The sequence below is a fragment of the Nerophis ophidion genome, linkage group LG07 (genome assembly GCF_033978795.1).
Source record: "Nerophis ophidion isolate RoL-2023_Sa linkage group LG07, RoL_Noph_v1.0, whole genome shotgun sequence".
NCBI lineage: Eukaryota > Metazoa > Chordata > Actinopteri > Syngnathiformes > Syngnathidae > Nerophis > Nerophis ophidion.
This window is the reverse complement of record NC_084617.1, coordinates 2,439,457-2,461,903: the sequence shown is the minus strand read 5'-3', so window position 1 is coordinate 2,461,903 and position 22,447 is coordinate 2,439,457. Positions and strand designations below refer to the sequence as shown.

Sequence of the window (22,447 nt, the reverse complement as noted above, 5' to 3'; positions counted from 1 at the left end):
GACGGGACTCTCACTGCTGTCTTGGAGCCACTATGGATTGAACTTTCACAGTATCATGTTAGACCCGCTCGACATCCATTGCTTTCGGTCCCCTAGAGGGGGGGGGTTGCCCACATCTGAGGTCCTCTCCAAGGTTTCTCATAGTCAGCATTGTCGCTGGCATCCCACTGAATGTGAATTCTCCCTGCCCACTGGGTGTGAGTTTTCCTTGCCCTTTTGTGGGTTCTTCCGAGGATGTTGTAGTCGTAATGATTTGTGCAGTCCTTTGAGACATTTGTGATTTGGGGCTATATAAATAAACATTGATTGATTGATTGATTGATTGATGTTAAAAAAATCACTTAAATACATATTCACACACAGTGTTACTGTTCAAACTGTATGTAATGTGTGTACATTGGCCAAAAATATTAAATATACTTGTTAAAAAATTCACTTAAATACATATTCAAACACAGTGTTACTATTCAAACTGCATGTAATGTATGTACAATGGCAAAAAAAAAAAATTATACTTGTTAAAAAAATCACTTAAATACATATTCAAACAGTGTTACTGTTCAAACTGTATGTAATGTGTGTACATTGGCCAAAAATATTAAATATACTTGTTAAAAAATTCACTTAAATACATATTCAAACAGTGTTACTGTTCAAACTGTGTGTAATGTGTGTACATGGGCCAAAAATATTAAATATACATGTTAAAAAAAAATCACTTAAATACATATTCAAACACAGTGTTACTGTTCAAACTGTGTGTAATGTTACAATTACCCAACATATTAAGTATACTTGTTAAAAAAAAGCTCTGACTTGTTTTTAATGAATATGTAGGCCTACCACGCCACAGTATTTTAAATTTGACCTTACTTACTTGTCCATGGAGCCCACTGTATAGAAAACCATGGGGAACCAGCAGATTGCTTCCAGGAAGTCTGCCTCGGGTCTGCATTATCAAAACAGTACAGATTTTAAACATGCCAACCCTTTCAATTCAACACACTCAATAATAATAATACTGTTTTAGATTTAGATCTATAACACTTTTTTCTATATACCGTATTTTTCGGACTATAATGCGCACTTAAAATCCTTTCATTTCCTCAAAAATCGACAGTGCGCCTTTTAACCCGGTGCGCCTAATGTAAGGAATAACTTTGACTGTGCTTACCGAGCTCGAAGCTATTTTCTTTGGTACATGGTGTAATGATGAGTGTGACCAATAGATGGCAGTCACACATAAGAGATACGTGTAGACTGCAATATGACTCAAGCAAACGACACCAAAACTTTAAATGTTCCCTTGAGAATATAGAACATTACACACGGCGCTCAAAAATCTGTCAAAATGTTTTTGTCAGAATAATTGTATCTAAGTTATCACAAAACTTTGTGTTTCAGTAAGATCCCGGCGAGCAGACAAAAGCCGTCTCTGATCTTGCAGATCAAAAGGCTTGTAAAACTCCACTGTGTATGATGGGAAGAGACATGAAGGTGTCGGTTTCTTTGATGTATTGTAATCCACAGGAAGATTTTGTCTTGACCCAGGATCTAGTAAGCAGGACCTGACTCCCTTCCAGTCACCTTTTCTTTTAACTGTTTTGTGACCAATGGCAGCGGACTGGACTCTCACTATTATGTTAGATCCGCTATGGACTGGACTCACACTATTATGTTAGATCCACTATGGACTGGACTCACACTATTATGTTAGATCCAATATGGACTGGACTCTCACTATTATGTTAGATCCACTATGGACTGGACTCTCACTATTATGTTAGATCAACTATGGACTGGACTCTCACTATTATGTTAGATCCACTATGGACTGGACTCTCACACTATTATGTTAGATCCACTATGGACTTGACTCTCACTATTATGTTAGATCCACTATGGACTTGACTCTCACTATTATGTTAGATCCACTATGGACTGGACTCTCAAACTATTATGTTAGATCCACTATGGACTGGACTCTCACACTATTATGTTAGATCCACTATGGACTGGACTCTCACACTATTATGTTAGATCCACTATGGACTGGACTCTCACTAATATGTTGGATCCACTATGGACTGGACTCTCACTATTATGTTGGACCCACTATGGACTGGACTCTCACACTATTATGTTAGATCCACTATGGACTGGACTCTCACTATTATGTTAGATCCACTATGGACTGGACTCTCACACTATTATGTTAGATCCACTATGGACTGGACTCACACTATTATGTTGGATTTACTATGGACTGAACTCTCACAATATTATGTTAGATCCACTATGGACTGGACTCACACTATTATGTTGGATCCACTATGGACTGGACTCACACTATTATGTTAGATCCACTATGGACTGGACTCTCACTATTATGTTAGATCCACTATGGACTGGACTCTCACACTATTATGTTAGATCCACTATGGACTGGACTCTCACTATTATGTTAGATCCACTATGGACTGGACTCCCACTATTATGTTAGATCCACTACGGTCTGGACTCTCACTATTATGTTGGATCCACTACGGTCTGGACTCTCACACTATTATGTTAGATCCACTACGGTCTGGACTCTCACTATTATGTTAGATCCACTACGGACTGGACTCTCACATTATTATGTCAGATCCATTCGACGAGGGGGGGGTCAACAACATCTGCGGTCCTCTCCAAGGTTTCTCATTGTCATCCCACTGGGTTGAGTTTTTCCTTGCCTTGAAGTGGGATCTGAACCGAGGATGTGGTTGTGGCTTGTGCAGCCCTTTGAGACGCTGGTGATTCAGGGCTATATAAGTAAACATTGATTGATTGATTGATTGATTGATTATTCTGAGCCAGGCCGCCCCATCTTTGGCCATAACTACTCTGGAGTGAGTCAGCATTTTATTGCACGGCCACAAAGTGTCCAGCATTTCACAAATCACCTTCGCTGAAGCCCAAAATAGCTCAGTTATCCCCCACTGGAGGAGAGGAACCCGTTCCCCCGCCCTAACTAAGATTTATAGTGCGATGTTGCGCCCACAGCAGCAGTTCTGAGCCGCATCACGCTCTCGTCTGCTTACCAAAAGTGCCAAATAAAAATAAAAAAGGGTGTGGCCTCACATGCTCTCCAGCAGCAGCACGATGGGGCTCAGCTCCTTCCTGGGCCGGTAGTAGGCCCGCAGAGGCACGATGAAGTTGTAAAGGCCGTTCCCCGCGCTTTCAGCCGACACGATGATCAGCTTGTTCTTGAAGCCGTAGGAGCGGGCGTCCTCCAGCGGGATGTGGGGGCAAGCCTGGGGGAGGAGGAGGAACACCAGACCTGGACCGTCAGAGTCCGCTTCACAAGCCACGTACAGACAGTCCTGGTTTGAAAGTGCACGTAAACTTGTGAAGAACATCATGTCACGGCTGTCTTGCCTTTCCAGTCATTTGTTAAGTGAAGTGAATTATATTTATATAGCGCTTTTTCTCTAGTGACTCAAAGCGCTTTACATAGTGAAAGCCAATATCTAAGTTACATTTTTAAAGCAGTGTGGGTGGCACTGGGAGCAGGTGGGTAAAGCAACAAATGTGTTCCTACTCCCCGAATATAAGACGAGACTATTCTATTCATGGCAGATTTGGTAACAGAAAACAAATGTGACCATTTTTGGACAACTGAGGGTTGACAAGCTTCTCTTTTTGAACCTGAATATACAGAGGATGACTTACTGCTTATAGGAGCGAGCACGAAGAAGAGGCTTAAAACGTCGGCCAAACGGAAATGAGTGGGTTTAGTTAACCTTAAGACCCACTTAATCAAAGGAACAACGTAATATGTTGCTGGAGTGCCTGGTTAGGTTTAAGTATGTAAATGAGTTGGTTTAGTTCACCTCAGGACCCTAAATACTGCACAGATTCGGCACATAAAAGTCTAAACAGCCCAGATTTTCAGGTTTGCGTTACTTATAGTTTTTATTTGATGGTGAGTTGGTTTATAGAAAATGACAAAAAATATCTGCGGTCCCCTCCAAGGTTTCTCATTGTTATCCCATTGGGTTGAGTTTTTCCTTGCCCGGATGTGGGATCTGAGCCGAGGATGTCGTTGTGACTTGTGCAGCCCTTTGAGACACTGGTGATTTAGGGCTATATAAGTAAACTTTGGTTGATTGATTGATTTACGATGGTTTCTTTGATGCGTTACCATTGGAACATGGACGACTCTGAATGGATGGACAAACGTCTAACTATTAATATTTAAATCATGTTAAATAATGTAAACCAGCTTTAGCATGCAGATCTAGTGCAAGAGGAGAAGTGAATTATATTTATATAGCGCTTTTTCTCTAGTGACTCAAAGCGCTTTACATAGTGACACCCAATATCTAAGTTCCATTTAAAGCAGTGTGGGTGGCACTGGGAGCAGGTGGCTCAAGTGTCTTGTCCAAGGACACAACGGCAGTGACTAGGATGGCGGAAGCGGGGATCGAACCTACAACCTTCAAGTTGCTGGCACCAACCGAGCTATGCCGCCCCAACTCTTATTTTGTTGTCATAGACCAGGGTCGGCAACCCAAAATGTTGAAAGAGCCAAATTGGACCAAAAACACCAAAACAAATCTGTCTGGAGCCGCAAAAAATAAAAAGCCATATTACATCCAGATAGTGTGTCGTGAGTTATAAATTGAATTAAGAGGACTTAAATGAAACTAAATGAGCTGAAATATAGCAACAAATGAGACATAATGATGCAATATGTACATACAGCTAGCCTAAATAGCATGTTAGCATCGATTAGCTTGGAGTCGTGCAGGGACCAAATATGTCGGATTAGCACTTCACACGAGTCAATAACATCAACAAAACTCACCTTTGAGCATTCATGCACAGCATTAAAAGTTTGGTGGAGAAAATGAGACAGAAAAAGAAGTGGCATAAAACATGTCGGAGAAAGTTATACATGTAAACAAACTAGGGTGAGTTCAAGGACCGCCAAAATGAGTCGGACAAAACGGCGCTTGCCAAATACTTTGGGTGTCCCACGATTCGATTCAATATCGATTCTTGGGGTCACAATTCGATTATTTATTTATTTTTTTCGAATCAACGCGATTCTCGATTCAAAAACAATATTTTTCCGATTCAAAACATTCTGTATTCATTCAATAGATAGATTTCAGCAGGATCTACCCCAGTCTGCTCACATGCTAGCAGAGTAGTAGATTTAAAAAAAAAGCTTTTATAATTGTAAAGGACAATGTTTTATCAACGGATTGCAATAATGTACATTTGTTTTAACTATTAAAGGAACCAAAAATATGACTTATTTTATCTTTGTGAAAACATTGGACACAGTGTGTTGTCCAGCTTATGTTAAGCCACTGTGACACTATTGTTCTTTTTTGTTATTTTTATAAATGTCTAATGATAATGTCAATGAGGGATTTTTAATCACTGCTATGCTGAAATGATAACTAATATTGATACTGTTGTTGATAATATTCACTACTTTTGTTTTGTTCTGTGTGGTGTTTGTGTCTCCTCTCAATTGTTCTGTTTATTGCAGTTCCGAGTGTTGCTGGGTCAGCTTTGCTTTTGGAATTGGATTGCATTGTTATGGTATTGCTGTGTAGTGGTTTGTTGGAGTGATGAAAAAATAAAAATAAATAGATTTTTTAAAAATGAAAATCGATTCTAAATCGCACAACGTATTCGGATCGATTTTTTTCCCGCACCCCTAATGTTTGATATAAATAGTGTGCTTTATAGCAATTAGGGAGGTTTGTGTCATGTTTGTCCTCTTACAGAAACCGAATTAAAACAAAAAATATATGTTTTTTTTCCCCTCATCATTTTCATTTTTCATGTATTTTTGAAAAAGCTCCAGAGAGCCACTAGGGCGGCGCTAAAGAGCCGAGGGTTGCCGACCCCTGCTTTAGACGAGCCTTTAGGTGTGACTTCTGAAACAAGGGCTTCCTTCTTGCATGGTAGCCTCTCAGTCCATGGCCATGCAGAACAGGCTGGACTGTGGACTCCGACACATGTGTTCCAGCAGCTTCCAACTCATTGCAGACCGGCTTTTTGGTGGTTCTCGGTTGACTCTTGATCATCCTGACCCATTTTCTCTCAGCAACAGGTGATGGCTTGCATTTTCTTCCTGATCCTGGTAGTGACAGTTGTCTGCACAGTTGCTCTTGAGACCTTATTACCACCACCATGCATGGCAGTAGGTATGGTGTTCCAAACATATTGCTGGGTATTGTGGCCAAACAGCTCAATTTGTTTCATGAATGTTTTTGTGACCAACAAGTATGTGCTACAATCACTATCACAGGAAAAAAAATGTAGAAATGAATGGAAACTCAAGACAGCCATGACATGATGTTCTTATGTCAACTTTTGACCACGTCTGGATGTTTACTACTGACTAGTAGACCATACTTGCCAACCCTCCCGGATTTTTCAAGAGACCCCCGAAATTCAGCGTCTCTCCCAAAAACAAATTTTCTTCCGAAATTCAGGCGGAGCTAGAGGCCACGCCCCCTCCAGCTCCATGCGGACCCGAGGGACGAATTGACAGCCTGTTTTTACGTCCGCTTTCCCACAATATAAACAGCGTGTCCGCCCAATGACGTTATAACTGTAGAATGATCGAGGGCGAGTTCTTGGTTTCTTATGTGTGTTTATTGTTAGGCAGTTTCATTGACGTCCTCCCAGCGCGGTAACAACACACAACAACAGCAGGCACGTTTTCGTCTACCGTAAAGCAGTTCGTCTGCCATAAACAGCAATTTTTTCCCAAAATTCAGGTGGAGCTGGAGGCCACGCCCCCTCCAGCTCCATGCGGACCCGAGGGACAAGTTGACAGCCTGTTTTCACGTCCGCTTTCCCACAATATAAACAGCGTGTCCGCCCAATGACGTTATAACTGTAGAAAGATCGAGGGCGAGTTCTTGGTTTCTTATGTGGGTTTAATGTTAGGCAGTTTCGTTAACGTCCAACCAGCTCGGTAACAACACACAACAACAGCAGGCACGTTTTCGTCTACCGTAAAGCAGTTCGTCTGCCGTAAACAGCAATGTTGTGACACTCTTAAACAGGACAATACTGCCATCTACTGTACATGCATATGTGACAATAACATCTATGACTTTTAAAGCAGTGATTCTCAACCTTTTTTCAGAGATGTAATTTTTTTAATTCAAGTACCCCTTAATCAGAGCAAAGCATTTTTGGTTGGAAAAAAAAAGAAGAAAAATAAGTAAAATACAGCACTATGTCATCAGTTTCTGATTTATCAAATTGTATAACAGTGCAAAATATTGCTCATTTGTAGTGGTCTTTCTTGAACTATTGGGAAAAAAAGATATAAAAATAACTACAAGGTTGTTGAAAAATAAACAAGTGATTCAATTGTAAATAAAGATTAATACACATACTGCGATTAGGTGGCGACTTGTCCAGGGTGTACACAGCCTTCCGCCCGATTGTAGCTGAGACAGGCACCAGCGCCCCCCGCCACCCCAAAGGGAATAAGCAGTAAGAAATGGATGGATAGCTGTAAATATACTCCTCCACTCTTAACCATGCCCCCGACAACACCCCACCCCCAACCTTGCTCCTGACCATGCCCCCCGACCCCCCAACCCCCAAAATCGGAGGTCTCAAGGTTGGCAAGTATGTTGTAGACCAGGGGTCGGGAACCTTTTTGGCTGAGAGAGCCAAAAAGCCAAATATTTTGAAATATATTTCCGTAAGAGCCATATAATATTTTTTTTACCACTGAACACAACTAAACGCGTTCATTTTAAAGTAAAACCAACATTTCTAGAGTATAATAGGTCTCTTATTCTTTGTAATAACATTGTTATTCTGAAGCTAACTGTGGAGGGGGCGTGGCCTGCGGGCCTGCAGCGACAGGTGCGTAGATGGCCCACCTGGGCCTTGTTATCTAATCACCTGTCGCTCTGTTATAAGCAGCAGCCAGGAGGAGAGACTGGGTTGGGGCTGGAAATACAATTGCTGGAAAAGAACTGAGATCCATCCATCCATTTTCTACCGCTTATTCCCTTTTTTTTTTTAAATAAAACAATATTGTAACCCTGAAACAGGCTCTCATGTCGGTGCTTGGTGGTCTGAAGAACCCCCAGGAGGGCAAGCCCCACACTAACCAATAATAAATAAATAACTTCCCACCATTGACGCAACTTCTTGAACAGGTGCGGTAGCAAAAAGGATGGACGGATTAAAAATGCATGAGAATAATTTATATTTTGAACATCATTTTTAACACTGTCATTACAAGTGGAATTATTCATTACTTATCGTGTTAAGCAACGTCAGCTCAGATTTATCAGAGAGCCAGATGCAGTCATCAAAAGAGCCACATCTGGCTCTAGAGCCATAGCTCTAGAGCCAGATGCAGTCATCAAAAGAGCCACATCTGGCTCTAGAACCATAGCTCTAGAGCCAGATGCAATCATCATAAGAATGTGGCTCTAGAGCCATAGCTCTAGAGCCAGATGCAGTCATCAAAAGAGCCACATCTGGCTCTAGAGCCATAGCTCTAGAGCCAGATGCAGTCATCAAAAGAGCCACATCTGGCTCTAGAACCATAGCTCTAGAGCCAGATGCAGTCATCATAAGAATCTGGCTCTAGAGCAATAGCTCTAGAGCCAGATGCAGTGATCATAAGAATGTGGCTCTAGAGCCATAGCTCTAGAGCTAGATTGTAGACTGTGAAAGAAGTCGGAAGAGGTCAGCCAAACGTTTCAAGTGCTTACCTTGTCCATGCGCAGGCAGCAAAAAGGCATCTTTTCTTGCAGAAGGTGGCAGAGGGCAGGAGAGCTGCCGATGTAGGGAGAGTTGAGCGGGTATCCCTTCACCCACCTGCAGGGTATGCTGGCAGTTATCCTTGAACAGCATCTAAAGTGCAGCCTCCAAGTACTCACTCGCAGTGTCGGCCCCACCAGTGGGCGCTCTCGTCTTTGTCTCTGCTCTCCTCTCCTCCCTCGTCCTCCGACTGGTCTCCCAGGAGGTCAAAGGTCGGGTGGCTGACGCCGTCCACCAGCTCCAGGACGGGCGCGATACTGTGCCGTCGCTCCTCGGCCGAGTCGGCCAGCGCGGGCAAGGCCAGAGTGTTGGGGCCGCTCATCTCCGTCCTGGAGCTGCTGCGACTGCCGGGCCCCGTGCTGCCGGCCTCTGGACCTTCTGGGCTGCTGTCGCTGGAGTCCTGCAGGTCGATGGCCACCGTGCCTGACCGCACACGCCAAAGGTCAGTGGTCTATTTCACTTGAGGCACACCTGGGCATGCTTGTTACACCTGGGCATACTTGTTACACCTGGACATACTTGTTACACCTGGGCATACTTGTTACACCTGGGCATACTTGTTACACCTGGGCATACTTGTTACACCTCGGCATACTTGTTACACCTGGGCATACTTGTTACACCTGGACATACTTGTTACACCTGGGCATACTTGTTACACCTGGGCATGCGTGTTACACCTGGACATACTTGTTACACCTGGGCATACTTGTTACACATGGGCATACTTGTTACACCTGGGCATACTTGTTACACCTGGGCATACTTGTTACACCTGAGCATACTTGTTACACCTGGGCATACTTGTTACACCTCGGCATACTTGTTACACCTGGGCATGCTTGTTACACCTGGGCATGCTTGTTACACCTGGGCATGCTTGTTACACCTGTGCATACTTGTTACACCTGGGCATACTTGTCACACCTGGGCATACTTGTTACACCTCGGCATACTTGTTACACCTCGGCATACTTGTTACACCTGGGCATACTTGTTACACCTGGGCATACTTGTTACACCTGGGCATACTTGTTACACCTCGGCATACTTGTTACACCTCGGCATACTTGTTACACCTGGGCATACTTGTTACACCTGGGCATACTTGTTACACCTGGGCATACTTGTTACACCTCGGCATACTTGTTACACCTGGGCATACTTGTTACACCTGGGCATACTTGTTACACCTGGGCATACTTGTTACACCTGGGCATGCTTGTTACACCTGGGCATGCTTGTTACACCTGGGCATATTAAGGCCCGGGGACCACATCCGGCACGTTGAAATTTCCAATCTGGCCCACCGGACATTCCCAAATCATTTTTTTTTCAAATCTTTAAGATGTAAAGTGTAGCTGCCATGATGATGTGCACTCATCTTTTCTAACTATACTACTATACTCTTCAACTATACTAAGTCTTTACATGCTTGACATCTGCATCATAAACTACTTACTATGATCATCTAATTAGTTACTTTGTCATCTAATTACTTACTATGGTCATCTAATTACTTACTATGCTCATGTCATTAGTTACAAAGGTAATGTAATTAGTTAGTATGTTAATGTAATTAGTTACTATTGTTATGTAATGAGTTGCTATGGTCATCTAATTAGTTACTATGTAATCTAATTAGTTACTATGGTTATCTAATTAGTTGCTATTGTCATCTAATTAGTTACTATGGTAATGTAATTAGTTACTATTGTTATGTAATGAGTTGCTATGGTCATCTTATTAGTTACTATGTAATCTAATTAGTTACTATGGTTATCTAATTAGTTGCCATTGTCATCTAATTAGTTACTATGGTCATGTAATGAGTTACTATGGTCATGTAATGAGTTACTATGGTAATGTAATTAGTTATTATGGTCATGTAATGAGTTACTATGGTCATGTAATGAGTTACTATGGTCATGTAATGAGTTACTATGGTCATGTAAGTCCCAGCAGCTCAGAAGAGGCACTAAGTAGTGTGGGTGGGGAGTGTTTCCACAGAGTGTGAAATGTGGGTGTCAGGGACAGATGTGGAAGGAGATTTTTCCAACAAAGTTGTAAATAATGGTGATATATCACATATATCACATTGAAGCTGGGTTTTATTTACTTTACACGTTCATATTTTGCTGTGTTTGTTGCATGTTTGTTGATTGTAAAATATGTGGATGTAGAGGGGGGGTGATGTTTATGTGTTGTCAATATTCAGTGTTTTATCCTTCATACTTAATATTGTAACATTCTTTATTTTCACGTACATTCTGGGTGTCTCAACCAAAAATGTCAAATTACATTCCGTTTTTTAAGGCGGTCTGTCGTAATGTTTTTAGCATTCAATCAGACATTATTGTGAGGTTTTGTATTAGTGTTCCCAAACATAAACTTGGCCCCTGAGTCAAAATAATTGCCCAAGCCTGGTCTAAAAGAACCGGAGAACCCAGACCTCAATCTCATGAGAAATTTTAGGGATGATCTAGAACAGGGGTCACCAACCTTTTTGAAAGCAAGAGCTACTTCTTGGGTACTGATTCATGCCAAGGGCTACCAGTTTGATACACACCTAAATAAATTGCCAGAAATAGCCAATTCGCTCAATTTATCTTTAATAAATAAATCTATATATTAAAAAATGGGTATTTCTGTCTGTCATTCCGTCGTAGATTTTTTTTCCTTTTACGGAAGGTTTTTTTGTAGAGAATAAATGATGACAAAAACACTTAATTGAAAAAGTTTAAAAGACGAAAAAACTGAAAAAAAATAAAATAAAATTTTGAAACATAGTTTAACTTCAATTATGACTCTTTAAAATTCAGAATTCAACCGAAAAAAAAGAAGAGGAAAAACCAGCTAATTTGAATATTTTTGGAAAACTTAAAAGAAGAATTCATGGAACAATGATGACATGTTTTAAATAGGTTAAAATCCAATCTGCACTTTGTTAGAATATATAACAAAGTTATATTTCTAACAAAAATTTTAAAGGAAATTCAAAAGACTTTGAAATAAAATTTTAATTTGATTTGAAAGATTTTCTAGATTTGCCAGAATAATTATTTTTAATTTTAAGCATAATAAGTTTGAAGAAATATTTCACAAATATTCTTCATCAAAAAAACAGAAGCTAAAATGAAGAATTAAAATTAAAATGTATTCATTATTCTTTACAATAAATAAAAAATGCATTGACTTAAACATTGATTTAAATGGTCAGGAAAGAAGAGGAAGCAATTTAAAAGGTAAAAAGGTATATGTGTTTAAAAATCCTGAAATCATTTTTAAGGTTGTATTTTTTTCTCTAAAATTGTCTTTCTGAAAGTTATAAGAAGCAAAGTAAAAAAATTAATTAATTTATTTAAACAAGTGAAGACCAAGTCTTTAAAATATTTTCTTGGATTTTCAAATTCTATTTGAGTTTTGTCTCTTTTAGAATTAAAAATGTCCAGCAAAGTGAGACCAGCTTGCTAGTAAATAAATACAATTTAAAAAATAGAGGCAGCTCACTGGTAAGTGCTGCTATTTGAGCTATTTTTAGAACAGGCCAGCGGGCGACTCATCTGGTCCTTACGGGCGACCTGGTGTTGGTGACCCCTGGTTTAGTGGATTGTGTGAAGTGGGCGTGGCCTGACTGACCCATGCTGGCGATGATGCTGTGCACCGGCAGGCGGGTGAGTCCGTGGTAAATAGTCTGCTGGACCCCCCTGGCGTGGCCCCCGGTGCTGCCCCATGACGGCTCCCTCTGGCCCCGCACGAATGCAGAGTTCTCCTCCTTGGAGATGTTGATGTAGAAGCAGATGTCCGAGGCCCCCATGATGTGACAGGGGCCCGGGTTGAGCAGGATGTTGGTGGTGTCCAGCCTGCGGACTCCGATCAGACAGACGCCGTACCTGTTGCCACGGAGACCAGAGTTGATAGCCGGGCTGCACCCGTCTGTTTTGAGGCGGGACTTACTTCTTGTGAGCGTGGAAGGAGGCGAAGGTGAAACTCTTGCCCTGGTATTCCCCGAAGAACTTGCTCTCCTCCAGGCGGATGTGGTGCACCTCGTTGGCTGAGCACCGGCGATAGGTTCGATGCCATTGGTCAGCAGCGCAGGCGCCGCCTTCCCTGGAAGATGAATTGAGATTGTTTTTATTTTCTGTCGAATTGTACTTTTTTTTTTTTTTACACCAGAGGTCCCCCCTTAGGACATTTTAGCAAAATATTGTATAGAAAATATAACATTTCTGCCATTTTCAGGGTTTTCAACACTCCCGATGAGGTTTTGAGACATCTCCTAGAGCAGGGGTGCCCATTACGTGGATGGCGAGCTACCAGTCGACCGCGGGGGGTGTGTCAGTCCATCTCCAGCCAGGCTTTTTTTTTAAAAATAGACCTAAAAATGAGTGATCATCAATCTTCACCAAGACGTCACTTAAATGACATTCACGGTACCGGAGGGTCTTGTGAGATGACGCTGGCTGCTGCAAGATCATTATTATGAAAATATGACCGAGAGGAAGGCGAGAAACACTTTTTATTTCAACAGACTCTCGCGCCGTACCTTCCGTCAAAACTCTAAAGGCCGACTGCACATTTCCTGTCTTCACAATAAAAGCCCTGCTTCATGCTGCCTGCGCTAACTAAATACAGAGTCTCGGAAAACTGGCGTGCACAAGCGATCCCTCAGAAAGCTGACGTGCACATCACTTGAGATGGTTTCCTGTGGACGGGACTCTCGCTGCTGTGTTGGAGCCACTATGGATTGAACTTTCACAGTATCATGTTAGACCCGCTCGACATCCATTGCTTTCGGTCCCCTAGAGGGGGGGGGTTGCCCACATCTGAGGTCCTCTCCAAGGTTTCTCATAGTCAGCATTGTCACTGGCGTCCCACTGGATGTGAATTCTCTCTGCCCACTGGGTGTGAGTTTTCCTTGCCCTTTTGTGGGTTCTTCCGAGGATGTCGTAGTCGTAATGATTTGTGCAGTCCTTTGAGACATTTGTGATTTGGGGCTATATAAATAAACATTGATTGATCACTTGTGCACACCAGCTTTCCGAGACTCTTATTGTGTTAGCGCAGGCAGCATGAAGCAGGGCTTTTATTGTGAAGATAGGAAATGTGCAGTCGGCCTTTAGAGTTTGGACGGAAGGGACGGCGCGAAGTCTGTTGAAATAAAAAGTGTTTCTCGCCTTCCTCTCTGTCATTTTTTCATAATAATGAACTGGCAGCAGCCAGCGTCATCTCACAAGACCCTCGGGTGCCGTGAATGTCAATCAAGCAAGCTACGGAATTTTCCGCCAATGTTTTTCTTGTAAAGTGTATGGAAGCTGGATGAATGAGATGCCAAAAACCAACCACTTTCATGTGGTATTGTACAGAAAGGACAACTTTTTTTCTCCTCCATTTGAAAATGTGGGCGTTATCATCATTACTGTCTGATTCCAATCAATGCAAGTCATCAGAATCAGGTAATACACCAACTTATATTCTTGTCTTTGTGAAAGAAAGACATCTATATGTGTTACACATGCTTGTATTATCATTAAACACATTTAACTTGTTTACAAAAATGTCTCTTTCATAAATAAATAAATATAAATGATATATATAAATGAGGTAGATCCCCTCGAGTTGGTCAATTGAAAAGTAGCTCGCCTGCAGAAAAAGTGTGGGCACCCCTGGTCTAGAACTGCAGGACCAGTATTGTGCTGTTGAAGAAAAAAACGTTTTTAAGAATTTTGTGTAAGGTTCATACTTGCCAAACTTGAGACCTCCGATTTCGGGAGGTAGGGGGCGTGGTTAGGGGTGGGGCATTGTTGGGGGAAGGGCGGAGCGTGGTTAAGAGGGGAGGAGTATATTTACAGCTAGATTCACCAAGTCAAGTATTTCATATATATATATATATATATATACATATATATATATATATATATATATATATATAAGGGCTGCGAATCTTTGGGCGTCCCACAATTCGATTCAAAATGGATTCTTGGGGTCACGATTCGATACAAAATCAATTATTTTGTTCAATTCAACACGATTCTCGATTCAAAAACAATATTTTCGGCGTGGCGCAGTGGGAGAGTGGCCGTGCTCAAACCAAGGGTCCCTGGTTCAATCCCACCTAGTACCAACCTCGTCACGTCCGTTGTGTCCTGAGCGAGACACTTCACCCTTGCTCCTGATGGGTGCTGGTTAGCGCCTTGCATGGCAGCTCCCTCCATCAGTGTGTGAATGTGTGTGTGAATGGGTGAATGTGGAAGTAGTGTCAAAGCGCTTTGAGTACCTTGAAGGTAGAAAAGCGCTATACAAGTACAACCCATTTATCATTTATTTATATATATATATATATATATATATATATATATATATATATATATATATATATATATATATATATAAATATTTCAATTTCAGTGTTCTTTATTTCCACATTTCCACACACATAACACTCATCTACTCATTGTTGAGTTAAGGGTTGAACTGTCCATCCTTGTTTTTCTAACCATATGCATGCAAAGTAGATGGCAGTATCGTCCTGTTTAAGAGTGTCACAACATTGCGGTTTACGGCAGACGAGCTGCTTTACGGTAGACGAAAACGTGACTGCTGTTGTTGTGTGTTGTTACCGCGCTGGGAGGACGTTAATGAAACTGCCTAACAATAAACCCACATAAGAAACCAAGAACTCGCCCTCGATCATTCTACAGTTATAACGTCATTGGGCAGACACGTCACTCAGGTCCGCATGGAGCTGGAGGGGGCGTGGCCTCCAGCTCCGCCTGAATTTCGGGAGATTTTAGGGAGAAAATTTGTCCCGGGAGGTTTTTGAGGGAGGCGCTGAATTTCGGGAGTCTCCCGGAAAATTGGGTTGGCAAGTATGGTAAGGGTCCCCCTTTACGACATTTTAGCAATTTTTTTTTCTCCGAAAAATACAACATTTCTGCTATTTTTAGGTTTTATCGACACTGCCGATGAGCTTTTGAGACATCTCCTACAACTGCAGGACCAGCAGAAGCCTCTCCAGGCGTGGATAATGACGTCCCTGTCAGAGCTGCTTGATCCATACTCCGATCAGAACATACCCGAGCAGCCTGTCGGAGCGACGGAGCCAACATGCACTTAAGTGGACAGCAGCGTTCTCGGGGGTACACGGCGGGCGATGTGGAGGCCATGGAGGTGAGAAGAGGGAAGAAGGCTGTGGGGGCCGAGTGAGGGAGTGTGGCTGACAACAAGAGCGCCTTATGTAAGGAGTGTGAAAGTCACTTTACAGCTCGCACTAATGGGATTATTTCTTTGCTCCTGCATTATTGTCTCAGATAAATATTGTCTCAGATAAATATTGTCTCAGATAAATAACACATGTGGACTCAACAGTGCCTGGAAAAACCATTGAGGGAAATGTGAATTTACACCACATATTTACTTGTGTTTATTTAGAACATGCATGCATACAACATGATACATCACACATGCATGCATACAACATGATACATCACACATGCATGCATACAACATGATACATCACACATGCATGCATACAACATGATACATCACACATGCATGCATACAACATGATACATCACACATGCATGCATACAACATGATACATCACACATGCATGCATACAACACGATACATCACACATGCATGCATACAACACGATACATCACACATGCATGCATACAACATGATACATCACACATGCATGCATACAACATGATACATCACACATGCATGCATACAACATGATACATCACACATGCATGCATACAACACGATACATCACACATGCATGCATACAACATGATACATCACACATGCATGCATACAACATGATACATCACACATGCATGCATACAACATGATACATCACACATGCATGCATACAACATGATACATCACACATGCATGCATACAACATGATACATCACACATGCATGCATACAACATGGTACATCACACATGCATGCATACAACATGATGCATCACACATGCATGCATACAACATGATACATCACACATGCATGCATACAACATGGTACATCACACATGCATACAACATGATGCATCACACATGCATGCATACAACATGATACATCACACATGCATGCATACAACATGGTACATCACACATGCATGCATACAACATGATACATCACACATGCATGCATACAACATGGTACATCACACATGCATACAACATGATACATCACACATGCATGCATACAACATGATACATCACACATGCATGCATACAACATGGTACATCACACATGCATGCATACAACATGGTACTGCTTTGCACACTCTTGGCATTCTCTCCATGAGCTTCAAGAAAGGGTTTTCACTGAAGGGTTGTGCTTGAATCAATGCCTTAATGATTGGATGTAAAAAGTGGGAAAAAGAATCCGTCTTGCCTGTTAAAGCCTTGAAAGGCTCCTCCACGTTGCTTAAAGGCCTCCTGGGGTGTAGTTCTGCAAACAGCCCCCCCAGACATAATAAATATGACATGCAAATGAGGAAAAATGGACTCTGCAAAGGCAGTGTTTCTGATCCAGCTGTGATGTGCAGGAATGTTTGCTTGTGGAAGTGAGCGGAGTCAACTCACTGTCCTCTGGAGGAGTGGATCAGCAGCGTGATGAGCGTGGAAGTACCGGGGCACACGCAGTTTAAAGCCAGCATGGCGTACTTGAACTCCTCCTCGCAGACCACATGATCTGCAGACCGAGAGGGGGAAGACGGGAAGAAAGAAACGTTGGTCAGGTTCTGTCTGATGACACATAATAAACACCTGGACAAAATAAAGCATGCTGGGACCATTTTGATATTTTTCATTTTAAAACCACAACAACATATATGGATTTTTAAAATGTATTTTACCTTTAGGGCAGTGGTCCCCAACCTTTTTGTATCCGCGGACTGGTCAACGCTTAATAATTTGTCCCGCGGCCCAAGGGGGTGTCCTTTTTTTTCTTTTTTTCTTCTTTGTCATGAAAAAGGGATGTTTTTGTCATGAAAAAGGGAGTTTTTTCTCGTTGTGCACTATTTGTAAGTGTATTTTGTGTTTTTTATGTTGATTTAATAAAAATAAAAAATACAAAAATTTAAAAAAATTTTTTATAAAAAATTCTTCTGCGGCCCGGTACCAATCAGGCCACGGCCCGGTGGTTGGGGACCACTGCTTTTGGGGACCCGGGGACCATAAAGGGTCTCAGTTATTAAAATGTTAAAAATAAGTCAAATTTTTATTATTATTTTTTTATTTAACGCTTACAGTGAATCTCTACATCAACTTTTTTTTTTTAAAGGTTTTATGGCTTTTCTGTCAAAAACATATATATTTTTTTAATAGTAAAACTGAAATATGCAGTATTTAGTAATTAGAGCCCTAAAAGATCAATAATGCAGGACACCATTGATTTTAATTCTTCATTATTTTTGAGTAATCACAGTGAAAAGATAAATAAAATACCACTAAATATATTTGGGATCCAAAAGGTGCTCCACTCAGAAAGTGATACATTTTTATTAGGTTTTTTTTTTTTAACTTTTAAGTTATGAGATCAACTTCAGATATATCTATCAATTTTACGTTTATTTTATTCGTTCTATGCTCTTAGTTTTTATACGGCAACTGCACAATATGTGCAATATTTACCACATAAAATATTTGAACTAATTGGAGCTTTGAAAATAATTCTTTAAAACATGGATTTTTTTTTTGGTCATTATTTTTTGTTTTGAACAATGGCAAAAAAGTAAAATCTAAATAATTTATTGATTGATACTTTTATTAGTAGATTGCACAGTACAGTACATATTCCCTACAATTGACCACTAAATGGTAACACCCCAATAAGTTTTTCAACTTGTTTAAGTCGGGGTCCACGTTAATCAATTCATGGTAAAGATGTTTTTTACATGGTAAATTAAGACAAAAGGGAAAAAAACAGCCTGCATGGCAGCTTTGTGTCAACTTTTTCTCGATAGATTTCACTGCATTCCAATATTTTTAATGTTCTTTTTTATTTTTTCAATAGCATTTCCAGAATGTGTGGGGGGCCGGGAAACATTTAGCTGCGGGCCGCAAATGGCCCCCGGGCCGCACTTTGGACATCCCTGGTCTTTACTTTTATGTACGTGTGTGTGTGTGTGTGTGTGTGTGTATATATATCAATCAATCAATCAATGTTTACTTATATAGCCCTAAATCACTAGTGTCTCAAAGGGCTGCACAAACCACTACCACATCCTCGGTAGGCCCACATAAGGGCAAGGAAAACTCACACCCAGTGGGACGTCGGTGACAATGATGACTATGAGAACCTTGGAGAGGAGGAAAGCAATGGATGTCGAGCGGGTCTAACATGATACTGTGAAAGTTCAATCAATAATGGATCCAACACAGTCGCGAGAGTCCAGTCCAAAGCGGATCCAACACAGCAGCGAGAGTCCCGTTCACAGTGGAGCCACCAGGAAACCATCCCAAGCGGAGGCGGATCAGCAGCGTGGAGATGTCCCCAGCCGATACACAGGCAAGCAGTACATGGCCACCGGATCGGACCGGACCCCCTCCACAAAGGAGAGTGGGACATAGAAGAAAAAGAAAAGAAACGGCAGATCAACTGGTCTAAAAAGGGAGTCTATTTAAAGGTTAGAGTATACAAATGAGTTTTAAGGTGAAACTTAAATGCTTCTACTGAGGTGGCATCTCGAACTGTTATGTATATGTATGTATTCATCCATTCGTTTTTCTACCGCTTGTCCCTTTTGGGGTCGCGGGGGTATGTATATATATGTGTATATGTATATATGTGTGATGTACTTTTATGTACGTGTGTGTGTGTGTGTGTCTGTGTGTGTGTGTGTGTGTGTGTGTGTGTGTGTGTATATATATATATATATATATATATATATATATATATATATATGTATGTATATGTATGTATTCATCCATTTGTTTTTCTACCGCTTGTCCCTTTTGGGGTCACGGGGGTATGTATATATATGTGTATATATATATATATATATACATATATATATATATATATGTGTGTGTGTGTGTGTGTGTGTGTGTGTGTGTGTGTGTGTGTGCGTGCATTCCTCGCCCGACTTCATCAATCCCAGTAAAAGCTGCAGTGCTGAGCTGCATTGAAGCCATTAAACTGCGCTGAGATCCATTAAAGTCCGGCTGCCATTTTCCTCTCTGAACTGCAAATGTCAGACTGGCCAGGAAATGTCAGAACATCCTCCCAAGTACAAAATATTATCCTTGGACGACACGTCCATCCCGCAGGCCTCCGGGTATTTCAGTCTGAGTGCTTGTCTTTAGGCGCTGGTTCAGGTTCTGAGCTGGACGTGACATTCTCAGATCCCAGACCAGGTGGAGTCAGGTGACCTTGGTTCGACCTCACCCGGGCAGTCCCGGGAGATCTCTTTCATCTCTGCAGAGTGTTGTGGGTCAGCACCGGGGTCTCCACCTGCTCTACGTGCTTTCAAGAGCTTCTCAGACGCCATTGATGTGACACGCCTGCTTCCACAAATGTTTGTTCTCCACCAACTCATCCTGTCTTCACAAATCAATAAGTCTTCCCTAGTCCGGAGCCCTCCGGGAGCCCAGATTGACTTGTTGTCAAACTAGCTTCAGTAGCAAGTTGAGATTTGTGTTTGGCATTTCCTAAGAGATTAGCAAAGTATTATTGTTTGCCGTGTCAGCAAAATGAAAAAAAAAAAAAAAAAAAAAAGGGTTGTACTTGTATACCCGCGACCCCACAAGGGAATAAGCGGTAGGAAATGGATGGATGGATGTACTTGTATAGCGCTTTTCTACCTTCAAGGTACTCAAAGCGCTTTGACACTACTTCCACATTTACCCACACATTCACACACTGATGGAGGGAGCTGCCATGCAAGGCGCTAACCAGCACCCATCAGGAGCAAGGGTGAAGTGTCTTGCTCAGGACACAACGGACGTGACGAGGTTGGTACTAGGTGGGATTTGAACCAGGGACCCTCGAAAGATTGTACGCCTCCTCTTTTATTTGGTCTTTTGGTCTTTTCTTTCTCCTATGTCCCCCCCTCCCTTGTGGAGGGGGTCCGGTCCGATGACCATGGATGAAGTACTGACTGTCCAGAGTCGAGACCCAGGATGGACCGCTCGTCGGGACCCAGGATGGACCGCTCGCCTGTATCGGTTGGGGACATCTCTACGCTGCTGATCCGCTTGAGATGGTTTCCTGTGGACGGGACTCTCACTGCTGTCTTGGAGCCACTATGGATTGAACTTTCACAGTATCATGTTAGACCCGCTCCACATCCATTGCTTTCGGTCCCCTAGAGGGGGGGGGGTTGCCCACATCTGAGGTCCTCTCCAAGGTTTCTCATAGTCAGCATTGTCACTGGCGTCCCACTGGATGTGAATTCTCCCTGCCCACTGGGTGTGAGTTTTCCTTGCCCTTTTGTGGGATCTTCCGAGGATGTTGTAGTCGTAATGATTTGTGCAGTCCTTTGAGACATTTGTGATTTGGGGCTATATAAATAAACATTGATTGATTGATTGATTTCCCTGATCACATGGCAACAGCTCTTTTTAAAGGAAGGGGGGTCATAAACAGCCGTTTCCTTTGGTTACAAAACAGTTAGTTTTGTAACCGTAGAATAGTTTTAGTAGAAACATAACATGATCCTTTGGCTGAAGCGGACAGGATTATTTACAGTTTTTTAAAGAAAATAACCAATACGGGCTGCATGCTAAACCCATGATCCCCCTTTTTAACCTGCATGATACGACTCAGGTCACCAGAATGTGAGGGCAGCAACAGACCAGGAGGACCGGTCCTAAGGCCTCTACTAAAGAAAGAATAAAGCCACTAATACTAAGACTTAATATTTGTCTTTCGCTGCTCAGCGAAACAAACATTTGACTTTGGTGATGTAACTTTGACATTTGACTCCCTCACAAATTCTGCTTATCAGCTGGAAAGGTACACGATTTTGCCAAAAGTATTTGGCCTCCTCCCTCGACTCACGTATGAACTTCAAGTGCCATCCCATTCCTAACCCATAGGGTTCAAGGTGATGTCCTTTTGCAGCTATCACAGCTTCAACTCTTCCGAGAAGGCTGTCCACAAGGTTGCCGAGTGTCTTTATAGGACATTTTCCACCTTTCTTCCAAAAGCACATTGGTGAGGTCACACACTGATGTTACCTGGCTCTCAGTCTGCGTTCTAACTCATCCCAAAGGTGTTGTATCGGGTTCAGGTCAGGACTCTGAGCAGGCCAGTCAAGACTCTGTCATCCATGTCTTTATGGACCTTGCTTTGTGCACTAGTGCAGTGGTTCTCAACCTTTTTTCAGTGATGTACCCCCTATGAAGATTTTTTTTCATTCAAGTACACCCAAGAGCAAAGCATGTATGGTTGAAAAAAAGTAAAATACCACACTTTGTCATCAGTTTCTGATTCATTAAATTGTATAACAGTGCAAAATATTGCTCATTTGTAGTGGTCTTTTTTGAACTATTTGGAAAAAAAAGATATATAAATAAACAAGTGATTCAATTCTAAATAAATATTTCTCCACATAGAAGTAATCATCAACTTAAAGAGTCCTCTTTGGGGATTGTAATAGAGATCCATAT

General features: G+C 41.7%; 1 protein-coding gene across 1 annotated transcript in view; it reads right to left on the bottom strand.

Annotated features, from left to right (window-relative positions):
* The window catches only part of kcnt2b (potassium sodium-activated channel subfamily T member 2b), a 148,562-nt gene that overhangs the window by 18,768 nt on the left and 107,347 nt on the right, over positions 1–22,447 (bottom strand). The window contains exons 15-22 of the mRNA XM_061905189.1: positions 17,417–17,525; positions 17,226–17,282; positions 12,772–12,924; positions 12,454–12,707; positions 8,934–9,237; positions 8,766–8,871; positions 3,124–3,296; positions 878–949 (exon numbers count right to left, since the gene is read on the bottom strand). Of these exons, the coding sequence (XP_061761173.1) occupies positions 878–949; positions 3,124–3,296; positions 8,766–8,871; positions 8,934–9,237; positions 12,454–12,707; positions 12,772–12,924; positions 17,226–17,282; positions 17,417–17,525 (1,228 nt within the window). The remainder of the gene's footprint in view (positions 1–877; positions 950–3,123; positions 3,297–8,765; positions 8,872–8,933; positions 9,238–12,453; positions 12,708–12,771; positions 12,925–17,225; positions 17,283–17,416; positions 17,526–22,447) is intronic.